Genomic DNA, 18,056 nt, shown 5'->3' with positions numbered 1-18,056 from the left:
CACAAGGGAATTTTACAACACAGGAAGCTTTCATGTTGGGTGACGCTCACCCAAATATTAATTTTTTTTTTTTCCCTTGGCCAGTCACGGTGGCTCACGCCTGTAATACCAGCACTTTGGGAGGCTGAGGTGGCAGATCGCCTGAGGTCAGGAGTTCAAGACCAGCCTGGCCAACATGGTGAAACCCTGTCTCTACTAAAACTACAAAAATTAGCCGGGTGTGGCGGCATGCGCCTGTAATCTCAGCTACTCAGGAGGCTGAGGCAGGAGAACTGCTTGAACCCAGGAGGCGGAGGTTGCAGCGAGCCAAGATTACGCCGTTACACTCCAGCCTGGGCGACAGGGTGAGACTCCGGCTCAAAAACAAATAAATAAATAAATATTTTTATTTTCCTTAAATTGACCTTGGGATTTGAGAAAACAAGAACCTTTTATACCACAAACATCTTCCATGCCTTCATTACCATAATTTTTTTTTTTTTTTTTTGAGACAGGGTCTCACTTGCCCAGAGTGGAGTGCGATCACAGCTCTCCACAGCCTCAATCTTCTGGGCCCAAGCGATCCTCCCACCTCACTCTCCCAAGTGTCTGCGACCACAGGCGTGAGCTACTACACCTGGCTATTTTTTTTTTTTTTTTTTTTTGAGACAGAGTCTCGCTCTGTCGCCCAGGCTGGAGTGCAGTGGCCGGATCTCAGCTCACTGCAAGTTCCGCCTCCGGGGTTCACGCCATTCTCCTGCCTCAGCCTCCCGAGTAGCTGGGACTACAGGCGCCCGCCACCTTGCCCAGCTAGTTTTTTGTATTTTTTAGTAGAGATGGGGTTTCACCGTGTTAGCCAGGATGGTCTCGATCTCCTGACTTTGTGATCCGCCCGTCTCGGCCTCCCAAAGTGCTGGGATTACAGGCTTCAGCCACCGCGCCCGGCCTATTTTTTTTTTTTTTTTTTAAGATGGTGTCTCACTGTGTTGCCTAGGCTGGAGTGCAGTGGCATGATCTCGGCTCATTGCAAACTCCACCTCCTGGATTCAAGCGATTCTCCTGCCTCAGCCTCCCGAGTAGCTGGAACTACAGGCATGCCCCACCACACCCAGCTAATTTTTTGTATTTTTAGTAGAGACGGCCTTTCTCCATGTTGGTCAGGCTGGTCTCGAACTCCCAACCTCAGGTGATCTGCTCGCCTCGGCTTCCCAAAGTGCTGAGATTACAGGCATGAGCCACCGCGCCCAGCCACATCTGGCTTATTTATTTATTTATTTATTGGTAGAGATGAGATCTTGCTTTGTTGCCCAGGCTGGTCTCCAACTCCTGGGCTCAAGAGATCCTTCTGCCTTGGCTACCCAAAATGCTGGGATCACAGACATGAGACACTGCACCTGGCTGCTTACCATAATTTTCATGGTTCCCCAATTTTCCATTGAGCAGATAATCATAATTTAATTCACTCTTTCGCACTGTTGGACACTTACGTTGTTTCTACTTTTTCAGAAATACAAATGCTGCAGTATCGAATAGCTTTCTTAAAATCCTGGCTCAGAGGACACAGTCCCTTGAAGGTTTTTTGTTTTTGTTTTTGATGGAGTCTCACTCTGTTGCCCAGGCTGGAGTGCACGGCTGCGATCTCGGCTCCTGGGTTCAAGCAATTCTCGTGTCTCAGCCTCCTGAGTAGCTGGGATTACAGGCGCCTGTCACCATGCCCAGCTAATTTTTTTTGTTTTGTTTTGTTTTGTTTGAGACAGAGTTTTGCTCTCGTTGCCCAGGCTGGAGTGCAATGGCACGATCTCAGCTCACCGCAACCTTTACCTCCCGGGTTCAAGCGATTCTCCTGCCTCAGCCTCCCAAGTAACTGGGATTACAGGCATGTGCCACCACGTCCGGCCAGTTTTGTACTTTTAGTAGAGACAGGGTTTCTCCATGTTGGTCAGGCTGGTCTCGAACTCCCGACCTCAGGTGATCAACCAGTCTCAGCCTCTCAAAGTGCTGGGATTACAGGCGTGAGCCGCCGCGCCCAGTCAGTCCTTTGAAGGCTTTTGACAAGCGTTGCCGAAATGCTCTTTGGAAAAGCGGGGTTTTTTTTGAGACAGAGTCTCGCTCTGTCAACCAGACTGGAGTGCAGTGGCACGATCTTGGCTCACTGCAACTTCTGCCTCCCAGGTTCAAGTGATTCTCGTGCTCAGCCTCCCGAGTAGCTGATATTACAGGCATGTGTCACCACACCCAGCTAATTTTTGTATTTTTAGTAGAGACAGGGTTTCACCATGTTGGCCAGTCTGGTCTTGAGCTCCTGCCCTCAGGTGATCCACCCACCTCGGCCTCCCAAAGTGCTGGTATTACAGATGTCAGCCACCACGCCAGGCCTGGAAAAGTTTTTTCAAATTTACACTCCCCCAACAGCATGTGAGATAGTCCCCCCAGACACCTTAAGTGAGTGAGCATGAGGGACTCTAATCTGGTAATAGATTCTGGCTGTGCTTTCTGGAACTCTACATGACATTCGGAAAAATCTCTGCCATGTGTTAAATGATAAAACATTCGGCAACGTATAGTGAGAGCCCTAAGAATGTGTGTGCCCCCGATACAACAATTCCACATGTGGACATCCATCCAAAGTACACTATCCCAAATGAAGACAAAGTTTTACATACAGAACATCCACTGCATTATTTATCATGACATTTAGTCAATCATGGCACATGCACAAAAAGGAATCTCCTACAGCCATTAAAATAATGCTTATGATGTGTGTTCAACAGTATGTCAAAATGCTTCAGCTACAAGGGAGGTGAAAAGAGAACGACCTGGCACGGTGGTGCACGCCTGTAATTCTAGCACTTTTCGGGGCCGAGGCGGGCAGATCTCTTGAGCCCAGGAGTTTGAGGCCAGCCTGGCCAACGTGGTGAAACCCTGTCTCTACAAAAAACCAAAAAAATTAGCTAGGCATCGTGGCTTGGGCCTGTAGTCCCAGCTACTTATGAGGCTGAGGTGGGAGGATTGCTTGAGCCCAGGAGGTGAAGGTCGCAGTGAATTGAGATTGTGCCAGAGCACTCCAGCCTGGGTGACAGAGTGAGACCCTGTCTCAAAAAAAAAAAAAAAAAAAAAAAGAAAGAAAGAAGAAATAAATATATCAGGTTATTCTGGACATCGCTCCTGCTGGGTAGCCCTCCACAAGAGCATTTTGAAAAAAAAAAAAAGAAAGAAAAGAAAGAAAAAGAAAGAAAGAAAGAAAAGAAAAAGAAAGAAAGAAAGAAGAAAGAAAGAAAGAAAGAAAGAAAGAAAGAAAGAAAGAAAGAAAGAAAGAAAGAAGGAAGATGTTAGTAGTTCAAAAGCAGGCCGGGTGTGATGACTCATGCCAGCACTTTGGGAGGTCGAGGCAGATGGATCACCTGAGGTCAGGAGTTCGACACCAGCCTGACCAACATGGTGAAACCCCATCTCTACTAAAAATACGAAACTGACTGGGCATGGTGGTGCATGCCTATAATCCCAGCTACTTGGGAGGCGGAGGCAGGAGAATCGCTTGAACCCAGGAGGCAGAGGTTGCAGTGAGCCCAGATCATGCCATTGCACTCCAGCCTGGGCAACAAGAGGGAAACTCTATCTCAAAAAAAAAAAAAAAAAAAAAAAAAACAGTGCAGATGTGAAAGGGGAGGAGGGAGGTCTACTCCCCTTCAAAGGAGGACATCAACCAGGAGGAGGCGGTGATGGAGGGAGAGGGGCTGAAGGCCGATCTGAGTGGATGTGGGGGCATGGGGTCGCACTCGCTGTGCACCTGCAGGAGCAGAAGCCTCACCTTCTGCCTGGCCTCTGCGCAGCTCTCGCCGTACTTCTGCTGAAGGTACCTGTAGTCGTAATTGGGGAACGGAGAGGGGCTGGGGAAGCTCCCCGACGTCCAGAGCTTCCACAGGCTCACAGCTGCGATTCCCAGCAGGGCCAGGGCCCCTGCAGCATAGACACCCACCTCCCAGCCAGGGGGGCTCTTGATGACTGCAAGGCAAGGGCAGCCTCTCATTAGGGCTTCCTAGTGGATACAGACCCCCACCCGGGGAGCAGCACTGACTTCTTCATTGAATGGATATTTATTGGATGCCTACTATGTGCTAGGTGCTGGAGATCCCATGTCGAACAAGACATACACTTCCCCGTGTTGCTTGGGACCAGAAGTGTTTTGGATTTCAGGTTTTTTCTGATTTGGGGATATTTACATTACACTTATAGGTTAAGCACTCCTAATCCAAATATCTGAAATCCAGAATGCTCCAATGGACATTTCCTTTCAGCATCATGTCGGCCCGCAAAAAATTTCAGATTTTCGATTTTGTATTTTTGGATTGGGGATGATCAGCCGGTGTACGTAATATCCAGAACAGGCAAATCTACGTAGACAGAATTGACACCAGTCTATACAGTAGATTAGTGACTGTCAGGGGCTGGAAAGTTGGGAGAAATAGGGTTTCTTTGGGGGATGATGAAAATATTCTAAAAATGGATTGTGTGGCTGGTCACACAATATACTAAAAACCACTGAATTGTACACTTTCAGTGGGTAAATTGCGCAGTATGTGAATCTCATCTCTCCGTGAATCTCTTACCAAAACAAACAAACAACTCACCCACAAGTGAGGTGGCTGCAGGCTGTGCAGGGCTCGGAGACAAATCCGGATGCTCAGAGGCTTTTGCTCTGCTGATGAGTCAATAACCTTCCCTCTCTGAGCCTTGCTGCCCCCGAAAACGGAAATTAACAACCCCCTCAACTGTGGCAGGCGCGTCCTCCCTAGCACCGTGCTTGGCACGAGGCAGGACCACACACGTTCCAAGGTTTTGCCTCCCTCTCCTAGGAAACCTGGCTCTGCTTCCCCACAGGAAGCCAAGGAGACACTGGGATTCATTCTGCAGGTCACAGTGCTGGCAAATACAGCTCTCTAAACTGTTCTTAGTACTATGTCTGTCTCAATTCAAGTGAGGAAACTGAGGCACAGAAAGACTAAAGAACTTGCTCAAGGTCACAGAGCCCAGAAGGGGTGATGCTGGGACTCCAACTCTGGCAGCCTGACCCCAAAGCAAGCGGGCTAACCACTACCCCACCCGGCCTCAACCCTGCACAGTTCCCTTGCAGCAAGGTGCAGAGGGGCGCGAAGGGCATCTCAGGGCTGGAGATGGATCACTGCACATCCATCGAGCACCCACCCTGGTGCGCCAGCAGCCTATGGGCACAGGTAGCCAGGGCTAAGTCAGCCCCAGGCCAAGTCCCTGTCCTTAAGTAGCTGGCAATCTAGGGGGTGGTGTGGGGCAGGCAAATAAATAGACAAATCAGCGTACTGGGAATGGGAGCAGCCCGGGAAGGCTTCCCGGAGGAGGGACATGTAAGCCGAGATATCAGGAGGGGCAAGAAGTGTGCCAGGCCACAGCAACAGGAGCTGGAAGTCAAGGGCAGGAAGAATAGAGGGGTATAAAAAGCCCAGAGTGGGCAGAGTGCCTGGGGGAGGGAGGGAGGGGACCTGGGGCTAGAGAAGTTCCTCATCACTGCTGCCCTGAAGCCCAGATGCACTGGAATGGAGCACACAGTGGGGCAGCCCTTCTAGGCTGCCCTGCTGTCTACTGAGCCACCTTTAGCCAGATCCACAGCACTGACTCACTGGCCTCCAGCCCTGACGCCCTCCCAGCACTAAGCACCCTGTGAGGATCTACTTTCTTTTCTTTTCTTTTTCTTTTTTTTTCTGTTTTTTTTTTTTTGAGATAGAGTTTCGCTCTTGTTGCCCAGGCTGGAGTGCAGTGGCACGATCTCAGCTCATTGCAACCTCTGCCTCCTGGGTTCAAGTGATTCTCCTGCCTCAGCCTCCCGAGTAGCTGGAATTACAGGCGTCCACCACCGCGCCCGGCTAATTTTTGTATTTCTAGTAGAGACAGGGTTTCACCATGTTGGCCAGGCTGATCTTGAACTCGTGACCTCAGGTGATCCGCCCACCTCAGCCTCCCAAAGTGCTGGGATTACAGGTGTGAGCCACCGCACCCGGCCATGGCCCTACTTTCTAAAAGAGGAAAACTGAGACCAAGGAAGGGTAACGGGCACATCTGTTTCTCCACTCAAGGCCATCGGTGAGAAACGGCAGAGCCGGGCACAGGTACCTTGGTTTCCAGGCAAGTCACCCAGCACCTCTGGGCTTCAGACTCTGTCTGGAAAATGCAGATGACAAGAACATCCCCCATCTAGCGGAACCACTCTGATGAATTTATTCTAAAGGGAAAATCCCAACAAGTTTTCTGTCTGGGATGAGTCATCGAGGCTGTATTTATAACAGCAGAAATCTGGAAACAGCCCGAAGGTCCCACCGAGGGGGCCAGGGAGGGCTGGTGGCACTGTCTTGGGAGGAAATGTCACTGGCCTTTGAGCATGACAACTGAGGTCATTAGGATGGCACTGTGGCAATGCAGAGACACATTTCTGGCATTGTTAAGAGAGGAAAAAAAATGAATCCCCAACACGGTCTAATCACACAATTGTGATGTGTGTAAAAGTAATGCAGCACATAGTCACGGGCTGGGCAGACCAGGGGAAAACAGAAGGAATGGGTAATGATAATGGAAGGGCCGTGAAGAAACCCTCCTTCCTCCTGCTCCTGTTGACAGAATGTCACCTGTGGGCTAAATACACCCGTAACAAAGAGATCCACAGAGGCTCCCGGGCCCTGCCCTGCCAAGGCTTGGCATGTTCTGGGAGTCCTGGGAACAGGGTCACAGCAGGGCTGGGTGGTAGCCGGGGGTTGGCCAGAGGGCAGGACCAGAGGCCCAAGGTCTCCGAGCAGGCTGTGGGTACAGCCAGGTGGCAAAGCAGGTTCAGGCTCCCCTGTGCCTGAGGCTCTTGGGAGCTGAAGGATGAAACCCATGCCCGGTGTGGCAGAATAGGGGGCAGGGCTGGGGGCACAGAAGGAAAAGCCCCAGGAAGGTGGCATGAAATGACAATTCACATTCATTTGTTTACTGATTTTATGGAATACCAGTCTTTGGGTGATATTGGAAGTGGGGTCTAGGCTAAGACCGGAAACGAGGGGGACGAGGAGGAGGAGGAATAACTCCCCTTATGAAGCACTTACTATTTATGATTTGCCAGGTCCTGTTCTAAGCACGTCACATATATTAACCCATCCAGTCAAGGCAATCCTGTGAGGTTGGTTCTATTGCTTTCCCCATTTTACAGATGAGGAAGCTGAGGGACAGAGGAAAGATCTGCCTCCAGACAGACTGGGTCCAGATTTGCACCTGTAACTCTGACACCAGGCCCCAGGACTCAGGCAAGCAGAGGCAGAGGCAGAGGCAGGGAAGAACTCCAGGCCAGGAGAACAGCATGTGCAAAGCCCTGGCGCTGGGAGAGTGGCGTCTGCACTGTGCTGGGCGCTGCACATCCATCAGCTCTCTAAATCTTCCCAACAGCCCTGAGGCAAGGCTCATCGTTTGCATTTTACAGATGAGTAAGTAGAAGCTCAGGTTTCACCACGTGCCCAAGGCCACACAGATAGGGGGTGGGGTGTGGGGGACTAGACCTGTGAGCCCGAGGGTGAAAAGTGATGGGAAAACCCAGGCACACCCTTCAGATCAGCCCTGGGCTTCCCAGGGGCTGTGTTAGGGTAGGACCTGGAGTGATGGGGAGCCTGGGCCTGGGAGTCAGGAGACCTGAGGGCACGTCCTGACCCCGTTACTCTCTGAGCCTCACTTCTCCCATCTGTGAATGGGGAGAAGAACAAAGGGAGAAAAGACGGCTGGTGTGTTTCAGCTCTGACCCCATCTACCGTCCATGGGGAGGGCTGCAGGAGTATGTCTGGAGTCTCGAGGCATCTCCGGGCCAGCTCCCATCTCCCTGCTGGGGCACAGGGTGACAGGGTGGGAGCAATGGCCCTGGACTGGGTGGCCTCTATTTTTTTTTTCCTAATGAGACAGAGTCTCACTCTGTCGCCCAGGCTGGAAAGCTGGAGTGCAGTGGTGTGATCTCAGCTCACCATAGCTTCTGTCTCCGGACTGGGTGGTCTCTGAGTTTAATGCCTCATGAATCTAACATTGACCTTCCTGGATTTATTTTCCCTTGGCTACTTGACAGCCTCCACAAAAGGCCTCGGTGAGTGGATTCCGACTCACAGGCTCATCCCCAGGGTGCAGCAGGACGAGGGTCTCCCCGGGGACCCTCTCAAGTGAAAGAGAGAAAGTCACTTTAACAGGAAGGAGTCACTTGAGTGGCAAGATGAGGAGATGGCAGACTGGGCCAAGCTTGATGTCCCCAGGGCTGTCTGACCTTGGGCAAGTCACTGACTGCCCTTGACAGTGAAGGCAATAATGGCAAGGACAAATTACTCATGTCCCATGGACACCTCCCACCCAGGCCTGGGGTAAGGGTCTCGTAGGCGTGATCCAGGAGGGGCTTGCCCTGGGCACTCACCGCTCAGATGGTATTCTGCCACATCCACTGCCATGGTGCCTGCTGTGGTGACTGTGACTGGAAGGGAAAAGAGAGTAAGCGGATAGGGCTGCAGAGAGTCAGTGTCCCGTTCCCAGGTCCTGGCCTCCTGGCACGCGCGTGCCTGTCATCCAGAGCTTACACTCCGCTATAAGGGGCATGCTACCAAAGGGAGGCTTGGCATTTTAAGAAATGATGTTTAAAGCTCTTTTCAAGCATTCTAAGACTCTTTCAGGATTGCCAGATAAAACATAGGATGCCCAGTGGCATGTGAATTTCAGATTTTGCTTTGTTTTCTTTTTTCTTTTTTTGAGGCAGTCTGGCTCTGTTGCCCAGGCTGGAGTGCAGTGGCCGGATCTCAGCTCACTGCAAGCCCGCCTCCCGGGTTCGCGCCATTCTCCTGCCCCTCAGCCTCCCGAGAGAGAGTAGCTGGGACTACACAGGCATACATACCTTGCCCGGCTAATTTTTTTTTTGTATTTTTAGTAGAGGCGGGTTTCACCCGTGTTAGCCAGGATGATTATAGATCTCCTGAACTCGTGATCCGCCCGTCTCGGCCTCCCAAAGTGCTGGGATTACAGGCTTGAGCCACTGCGCCTGGCCTTTGTTTTCTTTTTTCTTCGTCTTTTCTTTTTTTAGATGGAGTCTCTCTTTGTTGCCCAGGCTAGAGTGCAGTGGCTCGATCTTGGCTCACTACAGCCTCTGCCTCCTGGGTTCAAGTGATCTCCTGCCTCAGCCTCCCAAGTAGCTGGGATGACAGGCATGTGCCACCACACCTGGCTAATTTTTGTATTTTTAGTAGAGATGGGATTTCACCATGTTGGCCAGGCTGATCTCAAACTCCTGACCTCATGTGATCCACCAGCCTCGGTCTCCCAAAGTGCTGAGATTACAGGTGTGAGCCACCGTGCCCGGCCAAATTTCAAATCAGCTTTTAATATGTGTGTCCCAAATAGTCCATAGGACATACCTACACCAAAATCTTTTCCATTGCTCATCCAAAACGTCAATGCTCCTGGGCGACCTGTTTTTGTATTTGCCAAATTTGCAACCCCAGCTCATTTCCATCCTAACAACATCAGGCTGACCAGCGGCGACGCGGTAGGCGACTCATAAGAGCAAGGCACCCCTGGCTTGAGCCGGAGCCCTCCTTCAAATGTTTCCATTTTGATTGGGAAAGAAAGGCTGCATCTCTGCAATATTCTATTATCAGTCCTTTCACTGCTTGGCATGGTTTCTTCCCCACCCCACCCTCCACCCCCAGCTTTTAGGAACAACTGAAGTTGTTCTAGAAAGGTCTGGGAGCTCCTACAATCCATTACCTGAAGCTAGGCGACTGCTCATTGTTTTATTATTGTGCTAAGAAGTAAATCTGGCTCACGGATGTGTTCTCGATGGGTGCGTGTGGGGAGTCCTGGAAAAGGGAAACTGGGATGGGCTGCGCTGATCTCAGGTCAAGGGCGCAGAGGGCCAGGATAACGCCCGCCCCAACCTCTGGATTCCCGTGTAGTTCAGAGAGGTGGTTACACACAGTAAGCCTGCAGGCCTGGTGCAGGGTGGTAGGGCGAGGGGAAGGGGACGTGAGAAGTGCAGAGTGATGGCCTGGCCTGAGGGCCGCTGCCTTTCTGCCCCAGCAGGAAAGCCACCCACTGTGGCTTGATCTTCTGGCACTTTAAAGAAAAGCCAGATACCTGAATTTTTTACATGCACTTTCCTGAGTTTTAAAGGTAGCAACCAATTTGCAAAAAATCCAAACACCATTCAGGTGCAGTATAAAAAGTCCTCGGGGAGCGTGACCCACTAGTTCCCGACCCCTTGGAGCATCCTGTAGGTTCCCTTTGGGACAGGGGTTGAATCAGAGGGTAAAGCTAAGGCCCTCAACATTTTCAGGAACCCCGGGGTTCTCCCCAATCTGTGGCTTTGGAGTCAAGAAGCTGGGGTGCCATGCTTCAGTCAGGGTCATCCAGCACATTTGGGATGCCATAAGTCCTAGGCCACCCCCTTAAGTCCGGGGGTGCCCAGGAGCCTCGAGAAGCAGGTCAGGTAAGTTGCACAGCCAGCTCCTGGCTCCCAGCTCTCCTGATGCTGCCCCCACTCCCACAAGGAGATGTGCGTTGTCATGGAGATGGAAGGGCGGTGCTAAGCCAGGAAGGGCTTCATCCGTCCTGACTAGAGTGGAAACTCATTCCTGGGCCTGGGCTGGAGATAATGATAGGAACAGGCAACCTTGCCGAGCACTTCTTATACATCAAGCCCCGTTCTAAGCACTTTGCTTATATCTGACCTCATTTAATCCTCCTAACAGCCCCATGAGGTAGGTACTATTATTATCTCTGGTTTGCGGGTGAGAGTCCCAGGGTGTAATTTGCCCCAGGCCACACAGCTAATAAACTGTTCAACCCAGGCCATCTGGCTCCATGCTCCTAACCACTGTGCCTCTCTGCAGGTGGGCATATGGTTTCCAAAAAGTTTCCTAAGAATCTGCCAGTCAAATGGGTCACCGGGTCCCTGTCCAAGGTGGTCCTAGCTCCTGGTGGAAGCTGGCCTGGATACGCTGAAACACACGCTAACGTGCACACACACACCTCCCAGCCTGCTGCTGCCTTGCCGGGAATCAGATAAGCCATCGGCTTTTTCCTGCTTACCTGGCACAAGCTGACTTTGCAAGAGTGGAGCCAAGCTGGGACAGCCAATGCCAGCAGCATACGAGCAAGGTATGCAAGGCAAAGTACATCCCACGGCACAACAGGCGTGGTATGGGACAAAGCCTCAAGCTGCATCCGGCCTCTGGCTGTCCGGGGCCCCATCACCTCCATGGCTGGTCCAGCTCAGACCCCAGACTCCCATGCTGTCTGTTCTCTCCTCTCCTTTTAACACGACATCCTTTCCCAGGGAGCTGAGATTTCAGTGAGGGTGTGAATCACTGCTAGGCACACCCCACAGAAGTTCCTTTTTTTCTTTTTTTTTTTTTTTGAGACAGAGCCTCACTCTGTCACCCAGGCTTGAATGCAGTGGCACGATCTCAGCTCACTGCAATCTCTGCCTCCCAGGTTCAAGCAATTTTCCTGCCTCAACCTCCCAAGTAGCTGGGATTAGAGGCATGCGCCACTATGCCCAGCTAATTTTTGTATTTTTAATAGAGATGGGGTTTCTCCACGTTGGCCAGGATGGTCTCAGAACTCCTGACCTCAAGTGATCCTCCCGCCTTGGCCTCCCAAAGTGCTAGGATTACAGGCGTGAGCCACCGCCCCTGGCTTCCAGACAGAAGTTCCAGCCTGGTGCCCTGTGAAGGCAGAATCTCATCTGCCTGAGTGGAGGGAGAAGAGAACTGCGGGAGAGGTGGAGGCTCCTAGAGGGGGTCATCCTGAGCACAGGGTTTGTAGTCAGCTGCACCCAGCTCTGACTCCCATATCTGCCCCTGGCTAGCTGCAGCGGCCTTGGGCAATTTTCTTAGTCTCTTAGAGCCTCAGTTCCCCATCTGTAAAGCAGATGTGAGGCTGCCAGGAGGGTGGAATGAGAAGGTACGTGTAATCAGGCTTGGTACGTATTGGCTGCTGTGGTTAGCAGCCTGGTGATGGCCTACACAGGCCCCCTAATCCCTAGTCTGGGCAGTGTGGGCAGCACTGCCAGCCTACAGATGTGTTGATTTGTCTTACATTTAAGTGAGTTGCCAGCCTTTTAAAATTGAAAAATTTAGCTGGGTGCAGTGGGTTGTGCCTGCAGTCCCAGCTACTGGGGAGGCTGATGTGGGAAGATCTCCTGAGCCCAGGAGTTCAAAACCAGTCTGGACAACATAGTCAGACTGTGCCTCAAAAGAAAGCAGTATGCGGTGAGTGGGGACTTTCCCATTAAAAAATTGATTTAAAAAGGATTTCCAGCTTCCCTTTGAAAGTTAGAAGATCTGGCCAGGCGCAGTGGCTCATGCCTGTAATCCCAGTACTTTGGAAGGCCGGGAGCACCTGAGGTCGGGAGTTCAAGACCAGCCTGACCCACACGGAGAAACCCCAACTCTATTAAAAATATAAAATTAGCTGGGCTTGGCGGCACATGCCTATAATCCCAGCTACTTGGAAAGGCTGAGTCAGAAAATCGCTTAAACCTGGGAGGTGGAGGTTGCAGTGAGCCGAGATCACACCATTGCACTCCAGCCTGGGCAACAAGGGCAAAACTCCGTCTCAAAAAAAAAAAAAAAAAGTTAGAAGATCTGGGGACAATGGGTTTGCATCTCCCGACTCCAGCAGGAGGTGGAGCTAAGTCAGCTCTGCCTCTTCCCTGGCTGCATCCTTCTATTCACTGCTAGAATCTGTTGGCCCCTAGACGCATCCCTGTTCATAAGCCTGGTAAAGTGGACTTTGAATGAGCTACTTTTGTTTTTTTTTTTCTTTTTTTTGAGACGGAGTTTTGCTCTTTTATCCAGGCTGGAATGAAGTGGCGCGATCTCACCAAGCCCAGCAAAGCTATGGGAGATTAAGAGAGGTTAAGTGACTTGCCCAAAGCCACACAGCCAGCAGTGGTAGAGCTGGGCCTGGCAGCCATTCCTGCTGCCCAGTCCAGCCCCTCTTTCATTAGCAGTGACAACCCTCATGCCATCTTCCCCATCCGTAAGACCCATGGGGCAAATCCTGTTACTACCCCATCCTCCACAGACTGTCCTCCACAGAGGACGAGAGGGAGGCTCAGAGAAGGGCAGTGAATTGGCCCAAGGTCACCCAACCAGTGAGCAGGAAGCCGAGACCAAGTTGCAAGTGCTGGCTGTACAGCAGGTACCCTTCTCAACGGCTTTGCTCACTTTGAGACCCCTTGACTCCATCTCACCTGGGACGACTTCAGTGGGCTCCCGCTGGCAGCCTGAAAGTCTGCCAGGCAGAGGGACTGTGGCTTTGGCTAGAAGAGGATAGCGACAAGGTACAGTAGGACCAGGGCAGCCTGTGACCAGAGCGTCCCCGGTGTCCAGACACACAGCAAAGAGCATAACATGGGGACCAGAGTGGCTCCAGACCCTCACTGAGCTCCCAGATTGCACATCCCATCCCCTGCAGCACCCCTCCCCATCCGACCAATTCGTTCAGTCCCAAACCCCCAGACCCTAAACTGCACAGAGCTTACTCATTGAAAACAGCTCTAGGTTCAAATTCCAGCTCGATCATACCTACCTAGCCATATCTCCTTACTGCTGCATGCATATGGACATAATATGTGCTAAGTGCTTAGCACTGCACCTGGTTGTCGTAGGTACACAATGTGGACATGATGATTCAATGGATTAATGGATCTCCCTTTTACAGATGAGGAAGCTGGGGCCCGAGGTCACCTAGCATACAAGTAGCAACACCGGGATTGGTGCCAGGGTGCAATGGATCTGGGCCTGGGCTCTTGGCCACCATGCTGACTCCTGACCAGGCAGGCCTTTTGGGGTGGGGAGTTGGAAGAGCCCCCCACTTCCCCCGGCTTTGCTGGAATCAGACCATGGCAGAGGCCCCTCCTGGGCTTGTCAGAGAATTGGCTTTCCAAGAACGCTGTGCCTCGGCAGGGGAGAGGGGCCTTCTGTCCCTGCCCTCTGCTCCACCCCACCTCCTTGCCCAGTGTCCTCACATCATTCTCTGGCTAGCAAGGGAATGGGAAGGGTTGGGAGGTGGGCCCAGGAGAGCCTCACCCTTCAAGCTGTGAGCCTCTTCAGGATCTTTAGGTTGAAACCTTTTCAAGTCCCCCTCCTCCGCTTTCTGAGATAACCACATCCTGCTGCCATCCCCCAAACAGCCCACAGAAACCGCAGGACAGACTGGCTGGGAGGTGCTGGCTAGCATTTCTTGGGCACCTACTGTGTGACTTGCCCTGTGTCATCTCAGCACCACGGCCCTCTGAGGGGGCTGCTACCCTGCTCCTTGCACTGGAGAGGAAACTGAGGTGCAGTGTGGGCAGCACTGCCAGCCTACAGATGTGTCTTATTTGTCAGTCAGTCACCAGAGCTGACAAGTGGCAGAGTCCGGGTTTGAAACCCAGGCTGGGAGCCCCCACTCTGCAGAGCTGCTTAGGAAAGCTTTCAGACTTCAGAGTAGGGAGGCTGGGGGCTTGGGGACTTGTCCTAACCCTTCTTCACACTGGCTATGGTAACTTGGGTGGGTCTCCTGCCCTCTCTGAGCCTCAGTTTCCCATTTCTAATAGGAAGCACTATTGCTGCTGCGCTCTAAACCTGTAACCCCCTGATGGGGAAAAGGAGCTGACATTCCATGGTGCAGCTTTCCCAGGCTTTTGGGAATGGAGGAGGGCGGCACACAGTCTCTCTGCAGCCCCTGGAAGAGGGCTCCCAGGATGGCCAGTTTAGGGCCTTCCACCCACAGGCCAGGCTCCCGGCCCCCACCTCCCTCCCCGCACTTCAGCCCAAATCTACAGCCTTGAGGCCCTGAGTCTGGGCAAGCTTCCTCCCCTGCCCCGCCGTACCCCTCTCCTAAGCTCTGGAAAGCCCCCCACTCAGGCTGGTGCCACCGGAGGCTGAGGGTCATCTCTGGCTCTTCACACAGCCAGTGCCTCCTTGGGCTGGGGTGCAACGTTTCCCTCCAGATTGGGACGGTTCCCGCAGACCCAGCGCTCCTGCCTCGGGAACCCCCAGGGTGTATGGGGACCAGAGTGTCGGGAGGGGGTGTGAAGCCAGAGCAGGGACAGTGAGGACAGTCAGGTTGCTGAATGCGAAAGTGAGGGGCGTGTGTGCAGCGTGGGCGCGGGGAGGCGTGTAAATGGTGGGGTGAGCCGCGTGTGTGCACACGCGGGGCGTGCGATGTGATGCGCACTGCGCGGAGTGGCTGGGCCGGGTAAGGGCGCCCAGCGTGCGCGGTGCCCGGCATTCGTTCGTGTGCAAGCGCCGCGCGGAGGTGCAGGCGCGCAGAGTGCGCGGGGCTCTGGGGTCCCGGGCCCCGGACCCGAGGAGGGGGCTGCATGCGTCAGCGATCAGGGTGTGATCCCGGCCGCGCACGGGGGTCGTCGGGGTGCGTACTCACCCGGGCTCCGTGGAGGGGCCGCCGCTCCGGCTGGGCTCCAGCTGCCGGCCCGCCTCCCGCAGCGCGCACGCACCTGCGCCTAGCCCGGCCGCCGGCGGCAACGCCACCCCTGCAGTGTCGCCGGGCGCCCGCCTCCGAGGGACGCGGCGCGGGCCAGGGGCTCGGCCGGGCCGGAGCGGTGGACCGGAGCTGCGCTGCAGTCCGGGCACGCTCCCAGGAGCCCGCCGCGCGCTCCCTCGCGCTCGCCCGCTCGCCCGCTCGCCCCCTCTTTAATTTAAAGTGACAACCTCGAGCGCTGTCTCTGCTCCAGGGGTCCGAGCCGGAGATCCCCAAGCGCGTCTGGGATCCAGGGACGCCCTGAGGCCAAGCCCAACCCCTCGCTCCCAGGCCTGGGGACAGGGATGGGTGGGGATGTGCCCACAGGCCTCTGAGAGGCAGGCCAAGCACTGGACTCAGAGCCAGCCGGCCTGGGTTCTAGCCCCAGCCTTCGCGCTCTGGGTTATCCTGTTCCCTTTCTAGGCCTCAGTTTCTTTACCTTAAAAACGGACCCGATACCGTGCACCTCCGGGAGCCAAAGAAAACACCGACAGGAGGCGCAGCGGAAAGTTTCCCCTTTTCTGAATGGATAATTACTCCCTCCCACCAGGACTGAGCTGTAACTGTAGGTCAGCTCTGTGCTGGCGCCTTACAACATCATCTCAGTCCTCACTGTGGCCTAGTCTGGTCGTGGTGACTCCATATTTTACATGAAGAAACAGGCTCAGAGAGGTGACCAAGATCACAGAGCCAAAGGTCAGAGCCAGAATTGAACCCAGGTCTGTGTGACTTCAAACTCCATACCTTTAACCACTAAGGGGTCGTGCTTTCTCTCCCAAAGGAATGAATGAATCATTCAGGAGATATTTATGACGCCCCCGCAGGGGCTGGGCACAGTGCCAGGTGTGGGCGATCTCCCGTCTTCCGGGAACAGGGGACAGGTCCCTCCCTGCCCGCGCAGTCTGGCAGTGAGGCACGGCTTGCATTGGGAGGGGCTGGGTGCGGGGGAAGTGCCACATGTTGTGGGCACAGTAACCAGGGGAGCAGGCTGGGTGGACACCTGGGGAGACCTCTCCAATGGTCTGGGGTGGGGTGAGGATCCCAGATGGGGAGCAAGTGTGCAAGGGTGGCAGTGCTTCCTGGCTCATCCACACTCTGGGCCTTTAGAGCTGAGGGCAGCCTGTGGGCACTGACCTCTCAGTGGAGGCTGGGTCTGTGCTGGCCTGGTGCAGTGTAGGCATCCTTGGTCTAGAAGACAGGGCGCTGGGGAGCCCTAGAAAGAGAGCTGCATCTGGCTAACACGGTGAAACCCCGTCTCTACTAAAAATACAAAAAAATTAGCCAGGCATGGTGGCGGGCACCTGTAGTCCCAGCTACTCGGGAGGCTGAGGCAGGAGAATGGCGCGAACCCGAGAGGCAGAGCTTGCAGTAAGCCAAGATCGCGCCATTGCACTCCAGCATGGGCTACAGAGCCAGACTCCATCTCAAAAAAAAAAAAAAAAAAGAAAAGAAAAAAAGAAAGAGAGCTGCATCCTACCCTCACCCACAGGGGGCGCTTTTGTCTTCATTTCATTTCCTGGACCTGGAACAGAACAAATAGAAAGGGCATTTTATGGGGCGGGAGGGCCTGGGTAATGGGCCCTGAGCTTTCACTGCCATTTCCCATTTAACTCAACCTTCACAGCCAGCTGCAGCTTTGGTACGACTGAGTCCATTTGAGTCCATTTTCTTCGCAGGACACCCAGGCCTGGGGAATGAATGGCCGAGTTCCTGGTTTGGAAGGGAGTTGGGAGTCAGACACATCATCAGGGCATAAAAGGGGCCAGACTCTAATAGGGGATTCTACCCAAGAAACAAAAGACAAAGTTGAGGCCAGCACAGTGGCTCAAGCCTGTAATCCCAGCACTTTGGGAGGCTGAGGTAGGCGGGTCACTTGAGGCCAGGAGTTCGAGACCAGCCTGGCCACCATGGTGAAACCCTGTCTCCACTAAAAATACCTGTAGTCCCAGCTACTCTGGAGGCTGAGGGAAGATAATTGCTTGAACCTGGGAGGCGGAGGCTGCGGTGAGCCGAGATTGGCCTGGGCAACAGAGCGAGACTCCATCTCAAAAAACAAAAAAGCAAAGTTGAGGCTGGTCCAGTTGTGGTGTCACCCTGGGGAGCTGATGCAGGGGCGGGAGTGAGCTTGAAATGAGATCTTGTCAATTTCATGTTGAACAACCTTCAGTGATCAGAAAAGTGCACACGGGTACACCAAAAGACAAGGCTAGAATGTTCATAGTAGCCCCAAACAGGAGACCACAAATGCCCCTTATGAATCGAATGCATAGATGCATTGTGGTATAGCGACACAATGGAAGACTGTGCCATTAAGAAGAGAAGCAAAACTACAACCACTGATGAAAGGTGAATGAATCCACCAAGTGCAGTGGCTCACGCCTGTAATTCTAGTACTTTGGGAGGCCAAGGTGGGTGTACTGCCTGAGCTCAGTTCAAGACCAGCCTGGGCAATGTGGTGAAATGTTGTCTCTACTGAAAAATACAAAAGTAGCTGGGCGTGGTGGTGGGTGCCTGTAATCCCAGCTACTCAG

General features: G+C 53.3%; 1 protein-coding gene across 3 annotated transcripts in view; it reads right to left on the bottom strand.

The window, feature by feature from the left end:
• Positions 1-16,397, bottom strand: part of SYT12 (synaptotagmin 12) — a 28,134-nt gene extending 11,737 nt beyond the window's left edge. The window contains exons 1-3 of one of the 3 annotated variants that reach the window (XM_003909492.5): positions 15,965-16,397; positions 8,420-8,476; positions 3,788-3,981 (exon numbers count right to left, since the gene is read on the bottom strand). In XM_003909492.5, coding sequence (XP_003909541.1) covers positions 3,788-3,981; positions 8,420-8,453 — 228 coding nt within the window. In that variant the 5' untranslated portion in view covers positions 8,454-8,476; positions 15,965-16,397. Of the gene's footprint in view, positions 1-3,787; positions 3,982-8,419; positions 8,477-15,429; positions 15,541-15,964 lie in introns of those variants that run through there. The other 2 variants (XM_003909491.3, XM_017948226.2) reach the window with 2 other exon arrangements.
• Between the last annotated feature and the right edge of the window lie 1,659 nt (positions 16,398-18,056).

Source organism: Papio anubis, chromosome 12, assembly GCF_008728515.1.
Source record: "Papio anubis isolate 15944 chromosome 12, Panubis1.0, whole genome shotgun sequence".
NCBI classification, from domain to species: domain Eukaryota; kingdom Metazoa; phylum Chordata; class Mammalia; order Primates; family Cercopithecidae; genus Papio; species Papio anubis.
The sequence above is the reverse complement of the archived record's forward strand: the minus strand, read 5'-3'. Positions and strand labels throughout refer to the sequence as shown.